General features: G+C 41.6%; 2 protein-coding genes across 13 annotated transcripts in view; one reads left to right on the forward strand and one right to left on the reverse strand.

Moving 5' to 3' along the window:
- Positions 1-11029, forward strand: part of Gas2 (growth arrest specific 2) — a 127719-nt gene extending 116690 nt beyond the window's left edge. For 8 of the 11 annotated variants that reach the window (XM_029479603.1, XM_029479606.1, XM_029479607.1 and 5 more), the window contains one exon: positions 9806-10970. In XM_029479603.1, the coding sequence (XP_029335463.1) occupies positions 9806-10024 (219 nt within the window). In that variant the 3' untranslated portion in view covers positions 10025-10970. Of the gene's footprint in view, positions 1-9805 lie in introns of all 11 variants that reach the window. The other 3 variants (XM_021167625.2, XM_029479613.1, XM_029479612.1) reach the window with 1 other exon arrangement.
- A 2676-nt stretch (positions 11030-13705) lies between these two features.
- On the reverse strand, positions 13706-22425 carry Svip (small VCP interacting protein). 2 transcript variants are annotated; one of them, XR_002378336.2, is made up of 4 exons: positions 21967-22135; positions 20345-20395; positions 19758-19871; positions 13706-16325 (listed from the first exon to the last, which is right to left on the reverse strand). XR_002378336.2 is itself a non-coding variant. In XM_021166994.1 (4 exons), exons 1-4 carry the CDS (start codon positions 22212-22214, stop codon positions 16311-16313), a joined length of 234 nt encoding a protein of 77 aa, XP_021022653.1. In that variant the 5' UTR covers positions 22215-22425; the 3' UTR covers positions 13706-16310. The 2 variants fall into 2 exon arrangements, 1 of the variants encoding a protein (XP_021022653.1); XM_021166994.1 differs by lacking the exon at positions 21967-22135 and adding an exon at positions 22161-22425.
- Positions 22426-25621: the final 3196 nt, after the last annotated feature.

Consider the following 25621-nt stretch of genomic DNA (forward strand, 5'->3'; position numbering starts at 1 on the left):
AGTGATGTGGCCCAGCCTCCTCTGTAGAATTATACACTGGGCTCGTGCAGCGCGCATGCCTTTATTTGACAGCTGTATAACTGTAGTGACTCAAATGGTGAGATCCAGCCCCCCAAAAAGGAATAAGCTTTGTATCACAAAGATTCTACAAAGGCGTGAAAGAAAATATTTCTAGCTTATTGTTATTGTTATTTTCTTCTTAGAAGAAAAGTACATGTCTGAGGCTCATTTAGAAACATCTGTCTCCTGAAGCTTCTTTCTGGAAGCAAGTATGAGACAAGCAGTTCACAGAAAACATGCAAGTGATGGTGGGCAGAACGTTGTAGCTGCCTCTGCTGGAGACTGCGTGGGAGCATTAGCACTAGCTCCTGTCAATCCCTGTTGCCTCCCTGTGTAAGGTATCCTTTTACCCAGCTCTGCCCCAGATGCAATTAAGAGGGCTTAGCTGCAACCTAATTACAAGAGACAGAGAAGACAATGTCATAATAAATATTTTATAAGACAGTCAGTGTGGTGAAAGCAACAAGATGGAAAACTTTGCTGCTAGAAGGGGAAGTATTGCCTAGGAGCATTTGTAGCTTATTCCAGAGTATAACAGGAATTCAGCTGCTGCAAAGTTAGGAATCTATTCAGGAAAGGGAGCCAGACTCCAGCAGCAACACAGAAACACACACACACACACACACACTCCAAAACAAAAGTATTCCTTGGATAACACAAGGTTTTGATGATTCAAATCCACCTCTGTAATCTCTTCTAAAGCCAGTGTAAGCCAGGGAAGAGCCAAAGTTGAGTGCTAAGCAATGTTGCTGCACAAGATCGGTGCCCCATCAGTGTCTTGCTGGCTCCTGAATGTCAACAGCAGCGTTTAGAAACCAGATACTCTGAAAACACTATGAACTTTTCGGTGATTATAGTAGAGGGAGTCACTAAAAAGGAAATTTGTCTATTTCTGAATGTATCCAACACTTTGTTTTGACAAAATGTTTAAAGGCACCCTTCCACTCATGTCCATTCACATGAAAGGCAATGAATAAAATCATTTTTTCATTAAAAATATGAAGTCACAAGGAAAGAAAAGAGAGAATTTTGGTGGTTAAAATTGTAATGTAGGTAGTAGTACTTGTCCAGCATGTATAAGGTCCTGTGATCCACCCTCAGAACTGCATAAAGAGTTTAATTGGAAAGGGATGAATCAGGTGGCTAGCTCTACAAGCCCACAGAAGAGGCTTTTCAAAAGAACCTAGACAAATCATTCCTGGAAACTACAGAAAACTTAGGTTTAGAGCTGCTTGTTAACTCCATGAGATGAAGAAGGATGTGTGGCCAAAAAGACAATGGTGTGACACTGCGTAGGGGCTGTTGGGTCCTACAGACTAAATGTGCCACCCCAGCAAAAGAGAGCAGAGCTGAGTCTGCAGAAACTGAACCAGATACTCGAACCCAGGGCAGGACAGGGCACAGGACAGAGGCCATCTCAGCACCCTCAGGTAAGTCCACAATGTGAAGTGCTCCTTGCTTTACTCTCCCATTTTCTGTAAGATACATCTTACACAATATACCCAGGATTTCTCTTCCACCCCCTTCATTCCAAGACCAGGATTCCTATTTCCTCCTATTTTATCACCATGGTTTCTTTAACCCTATTAGGTACCAAACAAGCTTTCTCAGTGTCAAAGTTTTCTCTTTTGTTTAACTACATCTCTAAATCACTTTTAGCCTAGAATCTATTCTTTGGCAAATTCTTCCAAAGCCATGATCACTAAATAGTTCATGAGCTCAAAAGAAATTTATAAACAATTCTCATTAAGCAGTATACAGGAATACAATTCCTATATATATATATATATATATATATATATATATATATATATATACCTTCAAAAGTACTTTAAACTTATGTTGTACATTTCCTAACCAGCTATAAGCCTATGAGTCAGAACAACCAGATATACCCAGAGGTGATGGTGTTCATGTCTCAGGGTTGGTCAAGAGTTGTCTAACTGTACTTAGGAGAGAACCATTCCTGGAACTGTAAACTTAGTCATCTGCCCATCCTGATGAGGAGAAACTAAGATGCCACTTTCCTAAACCAGCATAATTACCAACTGCATTCTAAGTACTTGTCATTTTACCCACAGAGAAGAGTGTCTCTCATCCCTCATCAAAGAAACTTCTTTTTGTAGCAAGTGCAGACCATCACAGAAATGCAGAACTGGGCGACTGGTCAACGTGTATAAAACGACTGAGCACAGGGAGTTCAACTGTAGATGATAGATGTATAACAACAAAACTTCTGTTTCCATCTTCCACATTGTTAAAACCATTGTTTAATCTACGTGGTTTTATCTGCCCAGAATCCAGTCTATTTCATATTCTTATCTCTCCATTTGTTCTCAGAGGGAGTGGGTGACGATTGGAGTGCTCTCCACATTGTTCGGTCTTCTTGCATCCAAAGCAGAGAACTGAGAATGCATGCCCATCTGTTCTCTAAAGGCTGGTCACATGTTAGCATATAAATGAGACTTCTGTTCCCACAGGGCTTCTCAGTTTCCCGCAGGGAGGAAGGCACAGGCCCTGTTTTCAATGTCGCATATAACTAAGGCTCTTGGGAACATCCCCAGAAACCCAGTATTCACTTTTCAGACACAGACAGTCAAAACTGCCACACTGGCTGGTTATTCTGTCTGTTCTTATTTTTGTTTGTCTGTTTTTAGCTCTTGAATTTATGTTACATTGAGAAATCCTAGTAATTATTTTTATTTAGTCGTGCACATTTTTCATCAGGTCTATTTTGAAATTTGATGGCTTTCCCATTCTATATTCTCTTATCTACACCTTTACCCATGAGTTCCTCAAGGCTTTCATATGTACAGCACATGCAGAGCCATGTGACACACACATATGCACTTACAGAAATGCTCTATTTATATTATACTTCTGTACAGTAAATACAACACGCTCCACTCTCCTCCTTTTCCACTTCAGGAACATTTTGTATTTGTCCAACTACAGTGGGCCAGAATATACAACTACTTCATGTCTCCTATAGGATATGTAATTTCATATAAAATTCATGTTGTGGGGGCTGGAGGTGGGGCTGGAGCACTGCCTGCTCTTGCAGGAGGACACAGGTTTGATTCCCAGAATCTATATAGCAGCCAGCCCCAACTCTGTAAACAACCCCACTCCAATTCCAGGTGATCTGATGACCTCTTCTGGCCTCTGCAGGCACCATATACATGTGGTACACAGACATATATGCAGGCATATATACCCAGATACACAAACTAATAAAAATAAGTATCAAAAAATTTTAAAATATATTTATTTTATATATAATCATTGTGTGTGTGTGTGTGTGTGTGTGTGTGTTTATCTCAGTGTGTACATGGACATGGACTGCCAAAGAAAGTGAACCACAGTTCTTTGGAGCTATATTTAAAAGCAGTTGCTATTTGCTAGATGTTGGTGTTGGGAACCCTACTTGGATCCTCTGCAGGAACAGTACTAACTTTTAAAAGCAGAACCATCTCCCTAGCCACCATGTTGCAAATCTTAAGATATGGTTTCTTCACCCACTTCCTTTTTCTCCCTAACAACCTGTTCCATGCAACAAAAACTGTGTTCCTGTTTGCAAAGTCACAAAGCTCAGGAAGTGTCCTGCAGGGCTCCACCTCCCTGTCAGTGAGTGCATGGGCTTTCTGATGTCCTGTTCTCTGTGATAATGATAGAGAAGGAACCCCCATGCTGTCCCATGACTGAACATGCTTGCTTTCCTTCCAGTTCAGCTGGTCCTCAGTGATGTGTGTGTTCACTTTAACAGCCTCTTAGATCCACCTGTCTCTTGTTTCCACACAGAACTTTTATCCACACTGTTGCCAAAAGAACCACGCCCTTACCTGTAGGAGAAGCCTCCGGGTAAAGATGGCAGTGGGACCAACACACTCTGATCCTTCCTCCTATTATCTCTTTACATTTACAATTTTTAATTCCATGTGTGCATGTGGATAAATGCATATAAACACAGGTGCCTGTAGAGACCAAAGTAGTTCATCTGACCGCTGGAGCCAGAGTGGGAGGTAGTTGTGAGTCACCTAGCATGGGTGGTAGGAACTGAGCCCAGACCCTCTACACGAGCAGTAAGTGCTCTTAGTCACTAGCTATCAATTAGTACAGTGCCCGCACCCACCATTCTTATTGTCTCAAATGCATTCTTCCCTTTTACTGCCTTTAAGTTCATTTATGTGAGTCAATCCTTTAGTATCTAACCAGCTTGTACAACAAAATCAAAGCAAACATTTTATAACTTGGTTAAAGTCACTTTGATTATTTCCAGACCTAAAAGCTCCTCTTTTCTTCTGGACATTAATACAGACTTCTGTAATGGGCATGGCTGTTTCATGCTTGGTTACTGGTTCAGTCATGCTCAACATTAAAGCTACTGGTCCACAACACCTCATCTATGATATGTGGCAGCTGAGGTGGACCTTCAGTGGACTCCTTTGGAAGGAAGGGTCTCTATCCTGTGACACTAGCACCTACCATGCTCCTTCCACTCTTCTGGAGTCCATAGAGAGGACGATGCTCTTCCTCACCCTCCCCACCTTGTCTTTCTTCCACCCACAGCTGTCTAGATGCACCAACCCATCCTTCCCTGTGCAGTGGCCCCTTGGATTCACTTTCAGACTCCATGCTTCTCTTTCTCTCAGTGATGTTCTTTGTCTACACAAAGGATGATATGGATTATTATTCATACCTGGGCTTTCTTAAAAAAGGACACAAATCATTTCATCTTTCTCTTTCCATCATTTCATGAATAATACAGAATATTTCAAACAGGCAGTTGGATGGAGCAGTATTGAGTATTAACCTTGTTAATTTATTGGATAAGCATTGTTCAGTCAATATCCCTTTAAACTGCATTTGGTAACATTGTGTGTCTAATGCTGTGAGGAGCCCCAGGGTACTCAGGTTAAATGGAGGAATGGACTTTATGTCTTCTTGAAAATGTAGAGCTATCAAGTATATGTAGAAAGGTGTGTGAAGTTTTGATCTTTCAAAATAATGTAGCAAATGTGGAGTTTAGGCTCTGAGAAAGACACGTGGGACATCTGACCTGCTGTGCTTGTGGTAATCTGAAACAGTAAGAAAGGGTGAGAGAACTGGCAGTTGGCCCCTAAGAGAATGTCAGGTCCAGCAGGCAGGGGAAGGAAGGAAACATCAGCATGGGTAGAAGATTATTAAAGATCTGTCACCTTGTCACTCTGGGGATGACAATTCTGCCTGGACCACTACTGCCACCTTATCTCTGCCTGAGTACAAACCTGCTGCTTGAAAGAGAAGGAGACATGGCCTTAGATGGGCACACAGCAGGCAGTGAAGAACCACTCTCAGAGGTTCAGCTGAGGCAGCTGAGTGAAGAGGCGCTCCCAGTGGAAAGGCTTCTGTGTTCTGGGGCAGAGTGTGGATTAGTGAAGCCAGGCTGAGAGCATCATGGAGTAGGACTTGACCACCCTCCTGCTGCTCTTGATGTTGGCAGGTGCCTGCAGGAGCAGAGCTAGAGAAAAACAGATTCGGCAGAGTTAAGCCAGAAAGGAGAAGAAACATGAAGCATTTAGTAGGGATTTTGAGCTGGGACAGACCCGGTCCTCTATGCAGACCACCTCCAGAGATGTCACTAATCTAATATGTCAAATATGAGCATGTAGCCTTTAATGTCATAAACTTTGCCCACAGAAAACTCTTTTGCTACTTGGTATTTTTCCTGTTTTTAATCTGAGGCAATTTTGCTTGTTGTTTATGTGACACAGCACGGTCACCTTGACCATGCTGGCACAAGCATATTACCAGTAACCCCTGATCCTTTTCTGTTGTAAGCTGGCCCATGGCCTACATGAACTGGGTACACCTGGCGGGGCAGGCTGGGGCTGAAAAAGACTTAGACGGCGAGAGAGATTAATGGAGACCAAGGCACGATTCTGTTCAAGGCCTGTGAGTTTACAAAGAGACCGTGCTTATAAGGGGGAAGGCCCATCCCTCCCCCCTTCCTTCCCCCCCCCCTTGCCAGTCCACTCTTGGTGCCTGGAGCCATTCTGTCAGCACTTGGTCACCAGGCTGGCTGCCCATTCAGGAATGTCTCAGGAAGACAGGTTCAGCCTCTGGGCAGGTAGCAGAAGAGCAGGGCAGTTGTCACTTCAAAAAGGAGCCAGCCAAGTCAGAAAGCTGCACCCCAGGTGACCCCACTTCAGTGGCAACAAGGTTTGTACCAGCCCTTTTCAGGCCGGGGGAGGCTACACTTTTCTAGGTGTTTTCTGTGACTGCTTTTATAGTTCTGTCAAATGTAGTTATCTGTGATGTACATGTAGACTTTCCCTTTTAAATGAAGAGTGAATTGGTTTGTTTCTATTTCTAAGCACTCATTAATGACTCCAAGAAGAGGGAGAGAAACACTTTTGGTTGCTAAAGTTCTTGGTACCTGCATATAATCTGAGCTCTGCCTGCCTCTGCAGGGTAGGTAGTTAACCTGAAGTAGCAGCCTTCTTTCTGGACTCTTATGCAGATAAAAGCCAGAGCACTGGGTCCTTTGGAAGGGCAGAGGCAGGGACACCTCTGTGACTCAGGGACTGTGAATGTGTATCTTCCTGTCACTATACCTGAACGCTTGTTTCTGAATGATTAGAACCATAGCCAGACAGTCTTCTGAAAGTAAACTTTTTTAGGGTATATCCATAAATTATTTTAAGCAAGCTCTTAATCTGCTCCAGCCACATGTTGTTATTCCTGATATCGATGATTACTGTGATGGGCTAATGCCCCAGTGGCCAATGATTAGAAGGCACAACAACCAAAGTCTAGGCTGTAGAAATAATGAATGCAGTTAAGAAATGCCCTGTTTGCTCCTCCTGTTGCTCACCGCTTTCTTTATAACTTTGCACAAGTTTCTTGCCTTCTCACTTTCCTATGTAGAAAGTGGAATTCTGGTAATGGGATTATTATTTAGGCAAAGTGAGTATAGCCTATGAGAGCATCATAAGAGCTTGCGATTGGCAGTGCCGTGAGATTGCAGATATGTGATTCCAAAACTGAAAGCTCGGGTGTTATAAGGGCAAACAGCAAAGGAGAAAGCACGGCAGCAGAGCTTATTGTAGTCCAGAGCTTGAGGGGTGTCAATCAGCAGTCTTTGGATCAGGTGAACCTGGGATGGAGGGCAGAGCACTGTGGAGGGGGAAGTGTGGGACAAAGACTGCTCACTTCATGGTGGAATGCCGAGAGGGACTATGAGAGGGTGCCTTAGTGGTCCATCACCTCTGAAAGGCCCACCTCCTGTATTGTATCACCTCTCCATAATATCATCATGTGTTGAATCCATCAAAGGACTAGGCCAGTTCTTCCAGGAGGACCAAGCTCAGAGTAATTGGGCTTATATTTAATATAATAATTAAATTAATTTGCATTTAGGTTGAAATGTAGGAGTTTTGTTCATGAAGATGTGGTGGTGCAGGGCTCTTTGGAAACTGAGCTCATACTTAAGTAAAAGGGACATAGGACTTAAATGTCTGGAATCAGATACCTGTCACTGTGACCTTAATATCTTAATCCCATACTTGAAATTCTAAGATTGACCACAAACTTCTTAGCACATTACAGTGAGTTCTAAGTGTAAGAATACCTCCCATAAGACAGTCTTGAGGTTCTTATCTCACAAAGGGCTTGACATATGGTGTGGTGAAAGAGAGGCGAGAGAGAAGATACTGCGCTCAGGCCCTCCTCTCCTCATTTCAGGGTGGAGTCAGTATTCTGTGAAGTGTGCAGTGTTAGGTAATATGAGTGTCCAGGCTCATGCAGGAGCTTTCTGAGCTGCTGCTTTTTAATTTTCCATTCCTTTTGTTGTTGTTCCTGTGATATAGCTTAGGTTAGGAGCAGAAGACAAGACACACACACACACACACACACACACACACTCGCGTGTGCGCGCCTTGTGTCAAATCAAAAGAGAAGCATTTCAAAAGTTCTGAGGAAAAAAATCAGGAAATTTTTGAGAAAACAAATCACATTATTGACCTGTGTTACCAGTGCCCGCATTCTTGGGCTGTCAGGTGGATCTGAGTGACTGATGTACCATAAAAATATTTTATAGGCAGTTAGCCTTGTCTGTTTCTAAAAGGGAAGACTTTTTTTCTAATTTTGTAGTAAGCATGTTTTAATGTAGGGTTACAAGATAGCATCTGTATACTATTTCCTTTAATGGAGGAGGAGGATGGCCAGTCATTCTTGGGAGAGAGTCACTTCTCCTGTGATTGCCTTCAGACTGCAAGAAAAAACAAAGGCCAATATCTGCAAGGAATGCAGGGTCAGATTTCAAGATGAGGAGATAAGTACATGTGTTCCCTGCCCCCAGTCCTCACCACCATTCATCCACAGTAGAACCTGGAAAAACACAAATGACTGTTTCAACGGTGGTGTCTGTCACTGCTGAAGCCAGACTCAGGGCCCATGTTCCTCATGAAACTAGTTATGTCCAGTAATCTCCATTGTCCTCTAGGACAGTGAACCTAGAGGATCTGAAAGGGTATCTTCTGGCCATCCTCAGCTGTTGGCCGGGGCAACAGCATTGTGCTGAGATCTCGATCCCTGCTGCAGAAGGGGAGGGGGATGGTTCATTTCCTGTGTTCTCCATGCTCAGTGGACTGTATTTCATATTTCCATTATTCAAGCTTCTACAGATTTGTCATAGAACCTTCAGAGTGCATTTATATGATGAAAATACTTTAGGCTGAAAAGGACTTTTCACTTTTTCCCAGAGTTAAAAACTCTATTGGGGCTGAGGGTGCAGCTCACTTTTTAGAGTTGCCTAGCACATAAGAGGCCTTGTGTTCAGACCCCACACCATGTCCCCAGGTGTGGACTGGAGAGGTAGATGCTGGAGCTCATGATGGCTCCCCAGCCTGGAGGTAAGTTTCTGTTGTCTTTATTGTTTTAGAGGTGTGTGTGTGTGTGTGTGTGTGTGTGTGTGTACTTAGTTTTGGCTTTGTTGATTTTTTTTAAAAATGTATTTATTTAAAGCACTAGCCACCCTTTCAGAGGTCTTGAGTTTAATTTTCAGCACCCACATGATGACTCATGACCATAAGGCTTTGTTGATTCTAATAGGTATATTCTGAAGTTATTGGGAAGACTAGTGTCAATGAAAAACAAATATATCACTTCTTGAAATGACTCAAACTGGATTTCTGAGTTTGAGGTCAGCCTGGTCTACACAGTGAGTTCCAGGACAGCCAGGGCTACACAGAGAAAGCCTGTCTCAAAAAACAAAAACAAAAACAAACAAAAGGCTTAAACATATCTCACTTTTTTTTTCTGAGTGCATTTTTATTTGTATTTTGCAGCAAATGTGTTTGTGGCAGTTACCATCATTTATTAACATTATCTCAAAACCAGAGACTTCTGTGTTCTCTTAAGTTCTGGTGGAGAGGGAAATGACCCATTGGGAAGGATGGCACACTGGTGTGAGCTGAGGCAGTGGTGAGTGGTAGTGGTCCAACACAGAGCTTTCATACGCATCCAGAAAAATAGACATGGATGCTCTAAGCTGCATGAAAGTTAGATTCCAGATGTTTTCCCAGGAGTCATCTGTACACAAGGTTTATTTCACAAGCCTTGTCCCAAGCAGATACAGTGCACCACATGGATACTCAAGGAAGTAAGGCAAGCAATGCTGATTTCACTAGCCCTGGGAGTTGCTGTGAGGAGTTGCTGGTGCAAACTCTCAAAACCTGACCACTTTACTGGTCTTTCCTTCCAGATGCTGCACAACAAGCATGTGATGGTCCGAGTGGGAGGAGGCTGGGAGACCTTCGCAGGCTATCTGCTCAAGCATGACCCCTGCCGCATGCTGCAGATCTCCCGTGTGGACGGCAAGACATCCCCTGTCCAGAGCAAATCCCCAACCCTGAAGGACATGAATCCCGATAATTACCTGGTGGTCTCTGCCACCTACAAGGCTAAGAAGGAGATTAAATGAAACTGATCTCTGAAAGAGGACTCATGCAATGGCCTGTGTCCATTCTTCAGTGTAGTCAATATAGTTCACATGCTCTGAAAAACCACACATCAGACAGGAAAATACTCAAATGGTAGCACTATTTATTTGTAATGCATCTGTAGAACTTTGCCTATGGAGAAAAAAATCTAAACTCAATGGAATCAGACAAATGGTAAGCAAATTATTATTTCTCAATATGTGAACATAGTATTTAGAACAAACCTTGTTAGGAACTAAGTTCTAGGTACAGTCATTGAAGGTGATCATGACTAGGAGACTGTATTTACATAAATGGGTAGGTCAACAGAAAGTGCCTGCTGTATGTCTATGAGCTAAAGCACCCCAGAAACTTTTATAATGGCGGGGATTTTATACCTATTTTTTACAAAGTGACAATGTGATAATGTGCTACTAAAATTTGTCTGAGAGCACTATATAGTAGAGTTTTCTCAGCCATAATACTTAACTGGAAAGGACACTTCAGAGATGTTTACATTAACTTGGAAGATTGCCTTAAAGTTCATCTCTGATCCCTGACCAAACCAACCTCTGGGGTACTTTTGGATGTTGCCTGTGCAGCCCCTTAGGAATAGCAGGTACCTTTTACACACAGAGCAGCTGTGTTTAGGATGATCACTTAGTGAAATACACATGCCTAAGCTAGCATTCATTCACATTTTGATGTGTGGACTGCACAGTCAAATGTTCATCAACCTTGTGATTTTGTTTATTTCAAGCATTTTCTTATTAAAATTATGTATCTTTAGTTAGTCCTATTCTGCTATGCTGTCTCATGAAGTAAAATTCATGTAGTGAATTATGTTACAGACTTGTATACCCAGGACAGAGCTGTTTTGTATCAATAAACAGCACGATATTGTCCACACTGATTTAAAAAAATAAAAACAAAGTTTAAAAAAAAAAACCCACACATTATCTGTCTCTGTATCAGTGCTTCACTCTTAAATAAAGTTAATGTTCAAAATTACTGATTTCCCAGCAATATGAAGAGTGTCAAGTTATGGCTGTGTAGACTACCTTCATGTGGGGAAGGTAAATGTAGGTAGTATTTGTTCATTTGTTCGAAGTAGCAAACAATGTTGACTTGAAATTTTTTTAAATGGTGAAGTTGACTTTTTGTTTCACTACTTTCAAATAAGAAAAAAAAAATCCATCTTCCTTGCTGCAAATCCTCACAGTGGTTTTATCTGTATGTCATATGACCAATTTAGTCAAACATCCAACCTATACATGGAGAGCTTTTGAGCAGGTAAGGTATAAGTTAGTGGAATTGAGGAGGTGCCATGAGTCTAGAAAAGCATGACAGTGAGAAACTAAAAATAAAGAAAGCCTACAGCCTTTGTGCCAGGTAAGATGATCGTGGCATAAGAAATAACTCGACTGTCTTTTGAAACATATGATATTTTAGTAACTCCATCTTTATCAATTAAAATCAACATTAAATTTTGCATTATTATTGACACTCTTTCCTTTACAACTGTCTCCTGTGTCTAAATTTTTCTTTCAATAATGAAAATTTAGTTATAAATAAGTGTGGCTTAGCAAAAATAATATGAATCTCAGAGTTTGAGTAACTGTTTGGCAGTTCTGTTGTCAGAAGTTCAGTATGGTCTTGCTGAGATAAAGCCAAAGTGCCCTCCAAGCTTTTTTTTCTGCAGACTTTGGGAAAGAATCCATTTCTTGCCTTTTTGACCTTCCAGAGGCAAGCTGCAATCCTTGGCTCATGGCAGCAACACAGCATGACATTACTTAGACCTCTCTTATATCTCTTCCTTTGGCTAGAGGTTGGAAAAGTCTCTGTGTGATTAGATCCGCTCTGCCTAGGTTTAACCTTTTAAAATACCTTAGTAAGGCAAAATGACTCAGAGTGATAACGTTAGGACCTGACCATACTTGGGGAACCTGGAGGATTATTAGATTTATATGATACCCAATGTGGTCTTTCAATTGTGTCTAAGAATGTGCTCAAAACTGACATTGGGGACTTGCTGCTAGCTGATTCATACCATAGGGATATAGAATAGGACTGCACCCAGAAGGACATGATCAAATATAGATGGCTCTTACTGAACTAGGAAGATTTATGAGGTCTGACATCAGTTTCTCAGCTAGGGTAGCATGCAAGGAAAGATGATAGGGCAGAGATAAAGGATTAAAGATCCGACTATTCCTGTTTTCCTTATGGAGCACAGCATCCAAATAAGCAGAGACAAAACCATCGCCAGAGGGCAACATAGCCTCTCAGAGACACACTGAAGTATGGAGGGCAGCCGACCTGTACAGTACCCACTTATCAGATGGCAGCGGCACCCACATTACTAAAGTAATTTCAGGTGTTCGTTTTTACAGTCAATAAATTTGCAGTGGGAATTCTTTGATATCTTCATTAGGTACTGCCTTGTGGTTAGTCAAAACAACAGATACAGGATAAATGTGCAGAAACTTCTGCCTACCTATGTAGCTCAAAGGAAGGGACATTATAAGAAAAATTCCCCAAATTGCAATGCCCACATCATAAGTTGCTGGACAAAATATCACTAAGAAGAATGTTTCTTTCTTCCATTAAAATAATAGACAAGCCAAAGTCAGTACCATGAAAGCAGCCAGTGCTCTTCAGGATCTAATGTAAGTGGCACACCCAGGGGAAGGCCTTTATGTCTATTTAGTTCTTAACCTATGGTAGTCACGTTCTGATGCAGTGTCTGCAAAGTAAACTAGAAAAGGAAGAGCCATGCAATAAAAAGCCACATTGGTGGCGAACTGAGACTTCAGGTTGTGACAACAATTTCTGCAACAACAAATTTAAAAAAATGACTTCAAAGGCCTACTGTACACACTAGTGGCTTTTATAGATAGGCTTGTATTAGTGGTGTTGTCTTTTATGTTTGATGATTGGTTTAGAAAATTAATACTAGGGCTTTATTACTATATATGATTCAGGTTACAGTGTGTGTGTTTGCATTATAGTGTAAATGTATGGGGGAATTTGAGGTGTTTACTTAAGAGAAGACATTAAAGAAATAGATAGTGATTAAGAAAGAGGCTTGGATAACATTCTGAGAATAAAAGACCATAGAATTCTTAGCTCTAAATAGGCTGCCTCTCTCACCCCACCCACTAAGGCTTATGGATCACCATGAAAGATGGGCAGAACAATTCTAAGAGTAAGGGGTGATGTTGAAGACAAGGAAGCTTTTCTGGACAGAGCAGGGAAGTTGCACATATGAACTTATGCTGCTGTACACAATCAGTGAGAGCTGTGCAAACTCAAGCAAGACAAAATCCAAGCAAGGGGTGAGACGTGAGCACAAAGTCCCACCCCTAGCTAATAGCATTTGGTAGATGTGGGGAGAAGAGTCAGTTTTAAGAGTGACTTTTGGTAGGTCACCTTCAGGACAGGCCCTACAACCAAGAGTACCTGGGTAGCACAAATTGGACTCCATGGTTAATCTAAAAAAGGAAAAAAATGAGGACATGAAGTTGAATGGATAAGGAGATGAGGTGGGTCGGGGGTCGGGGGGGGGAGAGATGTATTTAATAAAAATACTTTGTAAATTCTCAAAGAATTAATAAAAATATTATTTCAAAAAAGACATATCCCTTTTCTCTCAAAACAGGAGGCAAGCACGTGCACCTAACTCTTGCCAATCTGTTAAATTATATACTTTATTCAAAAATGACAAGGTATGCTTTTCATCTTCCAAGGACACAGTATAATTCTTAACAATGAAAATAAGCCAAACTTTTGGATAAACAAATTCAAATTTTATGTAAATGTTTATGGTTCTGGGATTATGCAGAGAGCCTTTCCACAGTGCTTTACCTTTTAATCTAAAAGCAAGAATAATAACAACATAATAACAGTTCTTCTTTCCAGGATGAGAAACATGCCTTCTCCAGGCAGCCACTGTTTACCTTTCCATTATCAACCCCAGAGACATGGATGCATCTCTTGGGTATGAAGACAACTCACAATTTGTTTAAGATGGAGTAGAAACATTTTACTTAAAGACATGGCCAAAGGGAACTTTTGTATAGGAAGATGTATGTTCATACACCCAAAGACAATGCATAATACATAACATTGGGCTCAAAATATATTAGAAAACTAATAAATCACATTCCAGATATAATCATAACACAAACTAGATAAAAGAACCATTTACAGATGTTTCCAAAACATGCAACCAGTCACAGAGCCCTTCTGTAAGGATATATGTAACTCTTTTATCACCAGCTATATCAGTTTCAGAATTACAATTAAGACTGAAGCTTGCATATATTGGTTACCTTTCTGCATCTGATGGATTTTCTTATGTTCTACCCATTTTGCCATAAGAGTTGGAAGATATATTCAATATTATGTTTTGTTATTTAAGTCTTAAGTTAGAGAAAACTCACCTCTACACCACTATCCACAACCTAAGAGAAATGTTTAGACGTATATATGATTTCAAATAGCCATTTCCCAGTTTCTTATCAAGCATCCTGTTTCCTCTTTGCAATCACATTCATGAGATTCAACTCACCATTTAGTGCCTATGACATGTGTGGCCTTGGGAGAAGGCTTATATCGGTGGGGCAGGCCATAGCCATGCACAGGGCCTTGGAACAGCAGAGGGAGCCCACAGATGCCAAAAGCAGTGTATCCTAATTATTCCAAGCAAAGAATAAACCTGTATGGCACTTGTGCCTCTAGGCATGCCCTTAGGTAATAAATGTTGCACTGCCCACTGAACCAAGCCTCCTCTTTGCACAAGCCATGGTCTAAGATGAAGGGAAGAGAACGTGATGTCTGTTCTAACAGGAGGAGGGCTTCCCATGGTGAAGGCTGGTGTGTGCTGCCTCTCTCCCCATTCAGCTGAGACAGCTTTCCTATGTCAGAAATATTACTTACCAAAATGAGCTAAAAATTATTTCTAAAAGTCAGCTTATTGATATCACTATCATTTATGAAGAAAAATATCACCATCTCTAAATGAAGGAAACTGACATGATACAATTCTATGTCTTGCCTAGCTATTCATGAACCATTTTGAGCGACAGAAAAGTAATACTTCAGTCATTATGAGACCTATATTATAGCTCTAATTCTTTAAAAAGAACATGTGTGACACACTGTCAGATACCTTGTGAGAGGAACAGACAAGCCAATGGCTCAGTTTCTTCTCATGGCTGTGACTTTGCCTAATTCACTGAGATTTCTGACTGGCTAGAATCTATAAATTCTAAGGTAAGGACTTGATGTTAGCACTGAATGTCTTGGCATCCACAGCAGCAGCAGCCTTGCACACTTGCATCTTTGCTTATTACGTAGTAAGAAAAAAACAAGCAACAATCTCATAAATCACAAGCATGCTTTGACATGCTTGGACTTTCCAAGTACAGAACTCACATGTTTCTCTTTCACACTCTCTTTGGCAACATCATGTTTGTATAGATCTTACAACTGTTCTTTGATAAATACAGAAGAATAAAAATGCTTGTGGAATTTGAACACATTTATTATCACTCATTCTCTCCAACCTGGTTCTCAGTTGGCCTCCTCCCTTCACTACACATACCTTCATGCTTCTAGCAGGACTCATCAGCAGGTCACTGAGCTGATGTCCTACGGACATATAACTTCACGTTAATAGGATATGCCTTAGGTACAGAAAATAAATTAGCAGAGAGTCAACATTTGCCTACAAATATTCATTTCTTAGTGGGTTATAAAAATAAAGACTTCCTTCACCTGAAGTCCTTCAAATGCGTCTTCAGGATTTTCCCTGATGATCAGCTTAAAGGCACTAAGTCTGGAAGCTGAAGTCTTCCTATTTAGTGAGACAGAGATAGACCACAGGCTGTGCCACATGATTCTAGGGAGCAAGGTTACTTATAATGCAGAGCTATGGCAGCAAACTCAACACTGGAGATATATGTAGAACCAGGACACGCCATGCATATATACCTTTTGGATCCATATTTTAACTACAAAAACTGCAAAGTTACTTCCTGCAGAAGAGAAAATAGATGTAGGGAAAGTGGAATAGAATGAAAAGCTAGGTTATTCAGGAAGTTTGAAAATAAAAATATTACCAATATTTTTGTACATTTAGTATATTTAGTGTCAGGATTGCACTAAAGGGCACGAATGACACAGTCTGACTCTTAATGTGTGTAAAGAGGAGACATCAGCTGAAATCCATTGACTGCAGTTGCCGGAGTTGGTGGCAGGATTCTCTTCCAGGTATGATATGCTTCATGACACCGTCCACTAAACAGGTGAAAATATACAGGCATCAGTAAATTTATGTTTAAATTATGTAATGACTGTCTAGTAAACAAAACAATATTATGGGATAATGCAAAAGGGATTTTGTGTTTTTGCAAATAGCCATGAATAATACAATTTTATATTAACAAACAATCTGAAGACAGGAGCTTAAAAATATAGACAAGACATGTTTTGGAGTATATGATAAGAGAGTGGTTGCCTTGGATAGACTCTGTTCTCTTGGGTGGACAGCTCTGTTCTCTGCCTGAGGCTTCCTCAGTGTACAGGGGATGTTACATACTGGAATGGGGGTGGGCACTGGCCAGAAGCAGCAGTATCTCATTCTCTGATTTCTTTCAATTCTGGAACTACCCTAGTCATGTTGTCCCCAAGAAATGGGGCCCCGAGTGCATTGCTTTCCAGTGACCTTCCTCAGTACATTCCCTCCAACCTGAAAAGCTGTCCTGACCCAGAAGCCGTTCCCTAGGTTCTGTTGTCCCATAAAGCTTGCCCATAGGTAATAAGCCCAGGTCGTATACCTTCCTGCATATGTGAGTGGCCGTTCACCAGACTCACAAGCTGGCAAATACCAAGCCTGCTTCATTGGCTACATCCCAAACATAGTGAGGGGGAAAACAGCATTAAGCAAAAATAAATAAATAAATAAATAAATAAATAAATAAATAAATAAATAAAAAGAACAAAACAAAACAAAAGTAAAAAACAAAACAAAAAACAAAAATGGAAACCTTCCTTCTGGAAACGGACCCAATAAGGAGTAGTAATTAAATAATTTGTGTTAAGATCTTCCCCTCTCTTGAGTGAGAAAAATACTCTATTTATTGTTGTTTTTAGCAAAGTTTATAAAATCTATAATAATACGTTTTAGAAAATCCGCCAAATAAGAACAATAAGTATCTCGTTGCTAAGTACTACGTTTAAACTGTATCCAAGAAATATTTAGTGATACATATCTTTAATCTCTATACCTTTCCAAAATTAAGGATAGGAGTTAACTTGCTGTTCTGTATTGCAGGATTTATTTGATGGCTAAATATTATGTGTCTTTTCATCTGCAAAAAGGAAGCACAGGCCTGGAGAGCGAGCTCTGTGGTAAAAAGCATAGACTGCCCTCCTAGAGGACCTGAGTTCAATCCTCAGCACCCACACGGGGTGGTTCACCACCTCCTGTAACTCCAGCCCCAGGAGATTGGGAGGCTCTCTGGCCTCTGAGGGTATCTGCTTTCATGGGACATACCCTACCCTGCATGCACACATATAATTAAAAATAATAAAAATAAACATTTAATGATGTGGCACAGTCTACAACACATTTGGGATATATTCTGCATTATTTAGGATTTTTAAACAGTTCTCTAATTAAAAGTTTCTTTTAAGACTGGTGTTAATACAACATTGGAAATTCTCAATCTGGCTTTACATTGAAAATACCCTGGGAAGATAAACATTTCCATGTTCTACTCCAACCGCAGGGACACTTCATATTCACAGGTGCAGCACTGGCTGAGACCTCCCTGAAGCTGCTGATTAGAGGTGGCCACGACTATGACACAGTGGGCGACATCACTGGGAGATGGCTCACTTCTTTTGAGAAAACCCTCCAGCTACTTTGCATCTTGATGCCCAGGACAGTTTACTCAGGAAATCAGACAGCAGATTTCATAAGAGAAACAGCTAGAAAAGAGAAAGGATAGCCACAGAAATAGCTTTGGTTCTGAGCTCCTTCGAGAAGCCTCAAGTAACATGAGACCTAGCAGGAACATGAGGCCTAGGATCTTTGCCACCTAAAAGCTTCAGAATGAAGAAGCTTCGGATTTAAGGACGAAAGCCTTGAAGAGCAAATAGTAGGCTTGCTCGGCTGTCACACGTGAAATAAATGCTTTCTTAGTTCTGATTCGTGCATGACAGCTATGGCATCTAAACTTAGCACCCAGCACCCCCGGGGAACTTAACTCAGCACCTCTGCTCCTACCACGAAACAGTGGAGCTCAGCGTCACTTCTAGTACTAGGGTTTACTTTTTCTTCCTTTCTTTCTTGTTTTCTGAGAACACTATTTGAATTAAACCTAGTGGCAACTTTTCATCTTAGTAGGAAAAAGAAAAGTCATGTTTCTTATGACAACTTGATCTTATTTTCTATCAAAATTACACTAGATCTACTACTGTCTTCTTTTTGAGTCTAGGAAATGACATCCATGAAAATGGCCACATGACATAGCTGAACCCTGGACCCAATTATTTTATGAGTTATCAAAACTCTGACGTAAAGAAAAGCAGTTTTCTTTTCACTTAATTCATTAACTGAAACTGGATAAAGTAAATTAGAGTGGTAAACCGCAGCGATAACAGCCATCCCTAGGAGCCATCCCTGGCTTGAATCAACTCTGCTCAGGGCAGTCCTAAGCTTTGCACCATAGTTCTGGTCACATATATGACCCACGTAGACATATATGCCTGAGAGTATGAGTGTGCTCCTGAGACAAAAGCAAATGAATTTTCAGAGCAATTAACCAAAAAGCTGAGAGCAATTAAGGGCACTCTGCTTTTCACAGTTATCCTGATGCTAAAAGTGGGGTTCTGTGAAGCGATCTGTAAAATCACATTACCTCAACTGGTTTTTCCTGATCAGCCACATGTACAATAAAACCTTTCCACTCCTGCTACACTGCGGCCTCCAATTCAAAGACCTCCCAGGGTTAGCCTGTCCACCAAAGGCACACCCAGGGTCTCTTCAGACACACAGACAGTGGGAGGAATACAGACCACTCACATGTGCACAAACCTTGGTCTACATTCATATTTGCATAATTAAGATAGTGAGTGACATAATTAAGATAATGAGTGAGCCTGGATGGACTGGATGGGAGGGGCAGGCAGGGTGATTAGAGGTTCAAGGCCACTCTCTGGCTAGAGAGTGAGTTTGAAGCCAGCATGGGCTACAGAAGACCATGTCTGAAAAACAAAACAAATCAAAAACAAAAACAAATATACACAAACTCAAAGGTAGCAAACTCTAGTGACAACATTAAATCTACAAACCACAAGTTTTAGAAGAACACAACTTCATGATTTATGTGCAAGCAGACATTTGACACATGTGTGAAAATGACAGTTTGGTAGAATTTTACATTCTTCTTGGTGTCCTATATTGCTTTTTTTTTTTTTTTTGACACACTGATGATTAGAATTACATATAAAACTATTAAGATCCTGTGCTTAGAAAGAATATATATATATATATATATATATATATATATATATATTAAAGAAAGCAAGCAAGCCTATTCCAATAATACTAATATAAGGAGACACTTCCTCTAGCCTATGTTCTTGATTGATTTTCAAGCTAAACCCAGTCTTTCTCAGGGCATCCCCAGGGGAGTGACTGGATGGACTGCCTTGAGTACTCACTCTAAGTCCCCCTGCCGTTGGTGGCCCCGATGTCGCCATCTGCTTTTCTAACTGTTCCTTCTTCTTCTTTTTGGCCTCCACTGACTGGATATCCAAAATCCCCCGAGTTGCAGCCTTTAAAAAATTCAACAAAGGAAGATTATAGGAAAAAACAAAAGTGTCTGCTATCCAGAAGCACTTGTTTTGCCATTTTGCTTTGGGTGGGGAGTTGGTCTGGTTTGGGTAACAGAGTCGTTTGCTAAGACAACTTTGAAGAAAACACAGCCATTTCATCTGGGAAAACCACAGGGAATTCTTCCTGCAACCTCATTCACCCATTCTCCTCAGCATGGAGGGGTTATCTCCAGGAAGTGCCCTTGCAGGACAGGCTCAAGTGCAAACCCATCTGGGGCTGGTTTCACAGAAAATGATGTAAGAGCATGCAGTTCACGAGTACTCGGACATCGTTCCCAGTGAGGTTATCTTTGAGTACAGAACTGTGTATGTCATCAGGCACCCTGCATTCAGGGCATGGGGACAGGACGGACACCTGCAGAACTCGAACTGACCGCTTATGGAGCGGGCGGGACCAGCTACAGTGCTCTCACCTCCTTCTGCCTTCTTTCTGCTGCCTCTGCCAGCTTTTCTCTTTTCTCTTCCTAAGGAAATAAATAACACCCATCTCAAGGGACAAGTCAAACAGCATGGCCCCCTTCCACACCTTTCCTTCAGAGGGCAACAAAAATAAAGAATACTTTACGAGTTGAAACAGTTTGCAAAAATTTAGTATGGATGCAAAAGACCTCACAAAGAAAGTCACTGTAGGAGCCCACTAAGATGGGCCAGAACTATAGACCTAGATGCTAGTTAGGTGAGGGACAGAAAGCAGGATTGCTGGAGTCCACAGGGCTAGCCTGAACAGTATGGTAAGAGTATATCCTCACCCAAACAAAAGATAAAACAAACTAACCCTGAATTCTATCAAAATTGCAATATTTATTAAATATTTGACTTTCTGAATGTCATTCTCTACACCAGCAAGCCAAATTAGCACACGTGACAACAAATATAAGTTGGCCACACAATACTTACTTCTTATAAAATAGACTTACATCGGGGACACTTTTTTTTTTTAAATTGTGTTTAAACTATAAGGATGGAAACATAATTTAAAAGTTTGTTAAAAAGTAGGATGAGGAAGGCTGGACTTTGGGGAATACATTTAGAACCAATGGACCGATCTCCCTATGTACCATGGGGAAGAGAAAGAAGAGAAAGTCAGAGGCTCTTGTCCCATCTCTGGGACACATGGTATTTTTCCATGCCCTTTACTCCTCATGTATAAAGTCTTTAAATACACTGAGACAATGAATAGCATTCTCTTGGGATGCAGTTTTAGCCATTCCTTCTCCGACAAGTGCACACATTCATCCATCACAATGATTGCTGCCAATTTTTCTAAGTACTAAGAACACAGCAAGGAAATGCAGACATCCAAGCATACAAAGCTTGAGTTTTGATTAGTGCGTGGAAACAAATGTAAGCAAATACACAAGCATGCATCTGATGGGAATAATTACCCAGGAAGAGATATAATAACCATGGTAGATAAGGAATAGGAGGGAGGTTTCTAGAGCATGTTTAGGTGGTCAGGGAAATTGTAGGTGTTAACTGAAATACACTGGTGGGCCCTATGGCTAAGGGCAGAGAACGGGAGGAGAGGTGCCTTAACAAATGCTGGCAGAATGATATTTTTTCTCATGAGCTAAACAAAATTAACAGCATTTTAAAACAACAGCAGCCATAAAGGCAAGTTGAACTTCCCCACATCTACTAAACAGTCACTTTAGTGTCTATAACCTAGTGGTTAAGGTATTAATATACTTCCTTAAATCCCTCATTTCTTCAACTAATCTTTGGCTACCCCGAGAACCGATGTTGAGAACAAGTTAGATTGTTCTATTATCAAGTACGGGTAAAGGATATTAAAATAAGTATACTCTTACTGCATCAGGCCTGCTTGGATTTGAATAGCAAAAAAATAAAATAAAATGACTGTCTTCACATAAAATTACCCCAAACACAGCACTACTGGGAATCTACACGTAAATGTATTGCTTGTTTATGTGGGATTTAAACCTGGGCTTCAAACCGGCTGTTAAAAACTGAGCAAAGGGAAGGCGCGGGTTAATTATCCACTAAATGGCGAGAGGAGCGGCGCGTCCGGGACCTTCTAGGTACAGCTGGTACAGACAAGAGAAGAGACACATGTCTGGAGCAGCCACTGAAAACAGCAGCTCCAACCAATGCCATCGGAGGAGGGTCCTAGGGGAGGGTCAGGAGGCCCGGCAGGTGCACCTTCCCTCCGACTGCACTGCAACGGCCGCCGCGTGCAAGACTCGCACGGGGAAGCCCTCTACTCACCGGGCTCGGGGATGGTGGTGCGGACTCCGCGGGACAAGGGAAGCACAGCCCCATGGGGACGCAGGCACCCCGGGCCGGGAACCCGAATCCTCGCTGGGGGCTGCAGCAGGCCCCGCCCAGGAGTAAGCCCCGCCCCCACCTGACCTGCTGCAAAGCTCCGCCCCGCGCCAGGACCTGCCCCGCAGTAAGACCCGCCCCATCTGAGGAGCAAGCTCCGTCCCCCCTCCCAACCGCCCGCGAACACCACCACAAGCTCCGCCCAATTTCAAGCCCCACCCCTGCCCTGCCCGTGGCAGACCCCGCCCTACCCGCCCTAGCAATAAGCCTCGCCCCTCCAGGCCTGCGGCAAGCCCCGCCCCCAGGGCGAACCTGCTTCGCCCGACCCGGCGGCAATCCTCTTTCATCCGGTCCAATATCAAGTCCCGCCTCCTCCACAAATCCCACCCAATAGGGTTTAACAGCAACCCAACCAAGGGATTTTTCTCTTGAACCTTGAAGCCTTCCTATGGCAACGCCCCACCCATCTGCGGCAAGCCCCGCCCCTTCAGTAGTGCTCCACCTGATCCACCCGTATAAGCTGTCAGCCAGCTCCTACAAATGAAACGCCCCACTCCCACCCTGTTTTCACACACAACCCCACCCTCCCACTCCCATCAAGACTCAAAATTCCACTCTTCATTGCCCCACTGATTAAGCACTTTCTGCGGCTGTGCGGAGCCCTGGCCATCCTAGGAGCTCTGCGCAAGCGTACTGGGCATGGGTAGGCACCTGCTGAATCCGCGCTAGGGAAAGAAGGAATTCTGGCCCTTGACACTCAGAAACCAACATTTCAAAGGTTCTATCTGCTACCTTGTTGGTATTTTAGTGAGGTCAGTACTGTGTCGCTGAGATGGCAGGATGAGAAAACTGCCACATTATCCCGTCTCAGAGCTAGCTCCTTGCTATCCACGTTTTCCGCTTAGGGACAACGAAAAAGTGCACCCAGAAAAACTTGAGTGAAGTGCGGCTTAGATTTTAATGACAGTAAGACTATTATTTTCTCTTTCCTTCCTCTTCCTTCTTTCTCTCCGTTTCTATATCTCTTGTCATTTCGTGGGTGGCCACTCACACATACTACATTCAAGTGGACAAATCCTTCCATTTCCTTTTGATAATCACACAGAAACTATTATTTGAAGTTGCTGTGCTTCAAAATAGTACATATGTATTTCATACTTCTATATTTCTATTTCTTATAAACGTATGAAAATTTACCCCCACATTATCCACTCGGAATTTTGAGTTTTTTCATTTTCAAGAAATTTCACATTTGTTAGTGTCATGTTTTGATAATTACAAAACACAATTAACAGAAATTCATCTCAGGTGTAAGATTACTGATTGCTTTTTTCCTTTAGCTTGGCCAAACTCCGATTTCTTTCTGATTGCCTCCCTATTCTTAAAGTTTTTACATTAGAAATCTTTCTATTTAAATATTCCTCTGCCTTTTAAGATGTTCTTCTCCTGGCCTCTTAGCACTTTTATAACCCAGAACCTTATCAAGGACCAGTGTGTCTTATCTTTGAAATAAAACACTCAGAAATAGACTTCTCTCATTCCCCATTTCTGTAGAAGCCTGGGTGTTTAAATTCTCACAAGTGCCTGGCAGCAGATGCAGGTGACCCTAGGGCACTTGAAAAAGATCTTCTAGCTCTTTTTCAATAGGTCATGTGATTAGGGAAGGCTAATCTTGGTTGGGAGACATTTTCTTGGTCATTGATATAGGAAGGCCCAGCCCACTGTGGGTGGTCGTACCATCTCAGCCAGGAGGCAAAAAGTGTTCCTCCTTGGCTTCTGTTTCAAGCCTTGGCTTCCTTGGATGATGAACCATAAGCTATAATATGACACAAACCCTTTCTTTCCCATGTTGGTTTTAGTCAGTTTTATTATAGCAATAGAAAGCAAACTAACATAGTAACTTCAAGATGTATAATTGTTCCTCCCTTTTAGTGCAATGCACTTGAGTTCTGTTTCCATCTTAATGTAAATAATTCCTTGTTTGTGTAATTCTATTACATTGTTACTTCTATATCAGTTTGTCAACTGATTTATTTTAATTAAAAATGCATTACATATTTCCAATTGTCTGAGAAACCACCAGATTGATTTCCAGAGTGGTTGTGCCAGTTTGCAATTCTACCAGCTGTGGAGGAGGGTTCCTCTTTCTCCACATTCTCTCCTGCATGTACTGTCGCTTGAGTTTTGACCTTAGCCATTCTTTTTGGTATGAGGTGGAATCTCAGGGTCATTTCGATTCGGATTTCCCTGATGAGTAAGGACTTTTAAATGTTTCTTTAAGTGCTTCTTGGACATTTGAGATTCTTTTTTTTTTTTTTTTTTTTAATTTCTCTGTTTAGCTCTGTACCCCATTTTTAAATTGGATTTTTTTGAAGGGTAACTTCTTGAGTTCTTTATATATTTTGGATATTTGCCCTCTGTTGAGTGTAGGGTTAATGAAGAATGTTTTTCCCAATCTTTAGGTTGCTGATTTTCCTATTGATGACGTCTTTTACCTTATAGAATCTTTTCAGTTTCATGAGGTCCCATTTATCAACTGTTGGTCTCAGAGCCTGAGTCATTCGTGTCTGTTCAGGAAACTTCCCCCTGTGCCAATGAGTTTGAGGTTCTTTCCCTCTTTTTCTTCTTTTCGATGCATTGTATCTGGTTTTATGTTGAGGGTCTTGATCCACTTGGACTTGAGCTTTGTGCAAAGTGATAAATATGGATCTATTTTTATTTTTCCACTTACTGACTGCCAGTTAGACCAGCACCATTTATTGAAGATGCTTTTTGTTGGTGGTGTTGTTGCTGTTGTTCCATTGTATGGTTTTGGCTTCTTGGTCAAAGACCAAGTGTCCATAGGTGTGGTTTTATTTCTGGGTCTTCAATTCTATTCCTGTATGTCTCTATACCAATGCCATGCAGTTTTTATCACTATTACTTTGAAGTACAGCTTCAGGTCATGGATGATGACAGATGCACATACTTATACCCAAATACTGGACTAAAGTTGGGGACTCCTTTGGTTGAATTAAGGGAAGGATTGAAGAAGCTGAAGGGGAGGGTGACCCACTATGAAGACTAGAAGTCACAACTAACCTGGACTCTAGGGAGCTCACAGGACTGAATCAGGACTAATCCACCAACCAGGCAGCATACATAGGCTGGTTTGACCACCCCCAACCCCAGCACATATATAGTAGAAGATTGCCTGGTCTGGTTTCAGTAGGAGATGTGTCTAATCTTCTAGAGACCTAAGGCCCCGGGAGGGAGGGGGCGGGGAGAGGGCTGGAGGGGAAGCACCCTCTTGGAGCCAAGGTGGGGAGGAGGAATGGGATGAGGCACGGTGAGAAAGGGGGACTGAGAGGGGGGACAATGGCTGGAATGTAAATAAATAAAATAATTTTTAAAAATGTATTACA

The sequence above is a fragment of the Mus caroli genome, chromosome 7 (genome assembly GCF_900094665.2).
Source record: "Mus caroli chromosome 7, CAROLI_EIJ_v1.1, whole genome shotgun sequence".
Classification (NCBI taxonomy): domain Eukaryota; kingdom Metazoa; phylum Chordata; class Mammalia; order Rodentia; family Muridae; genus Mus; species Mus caroli.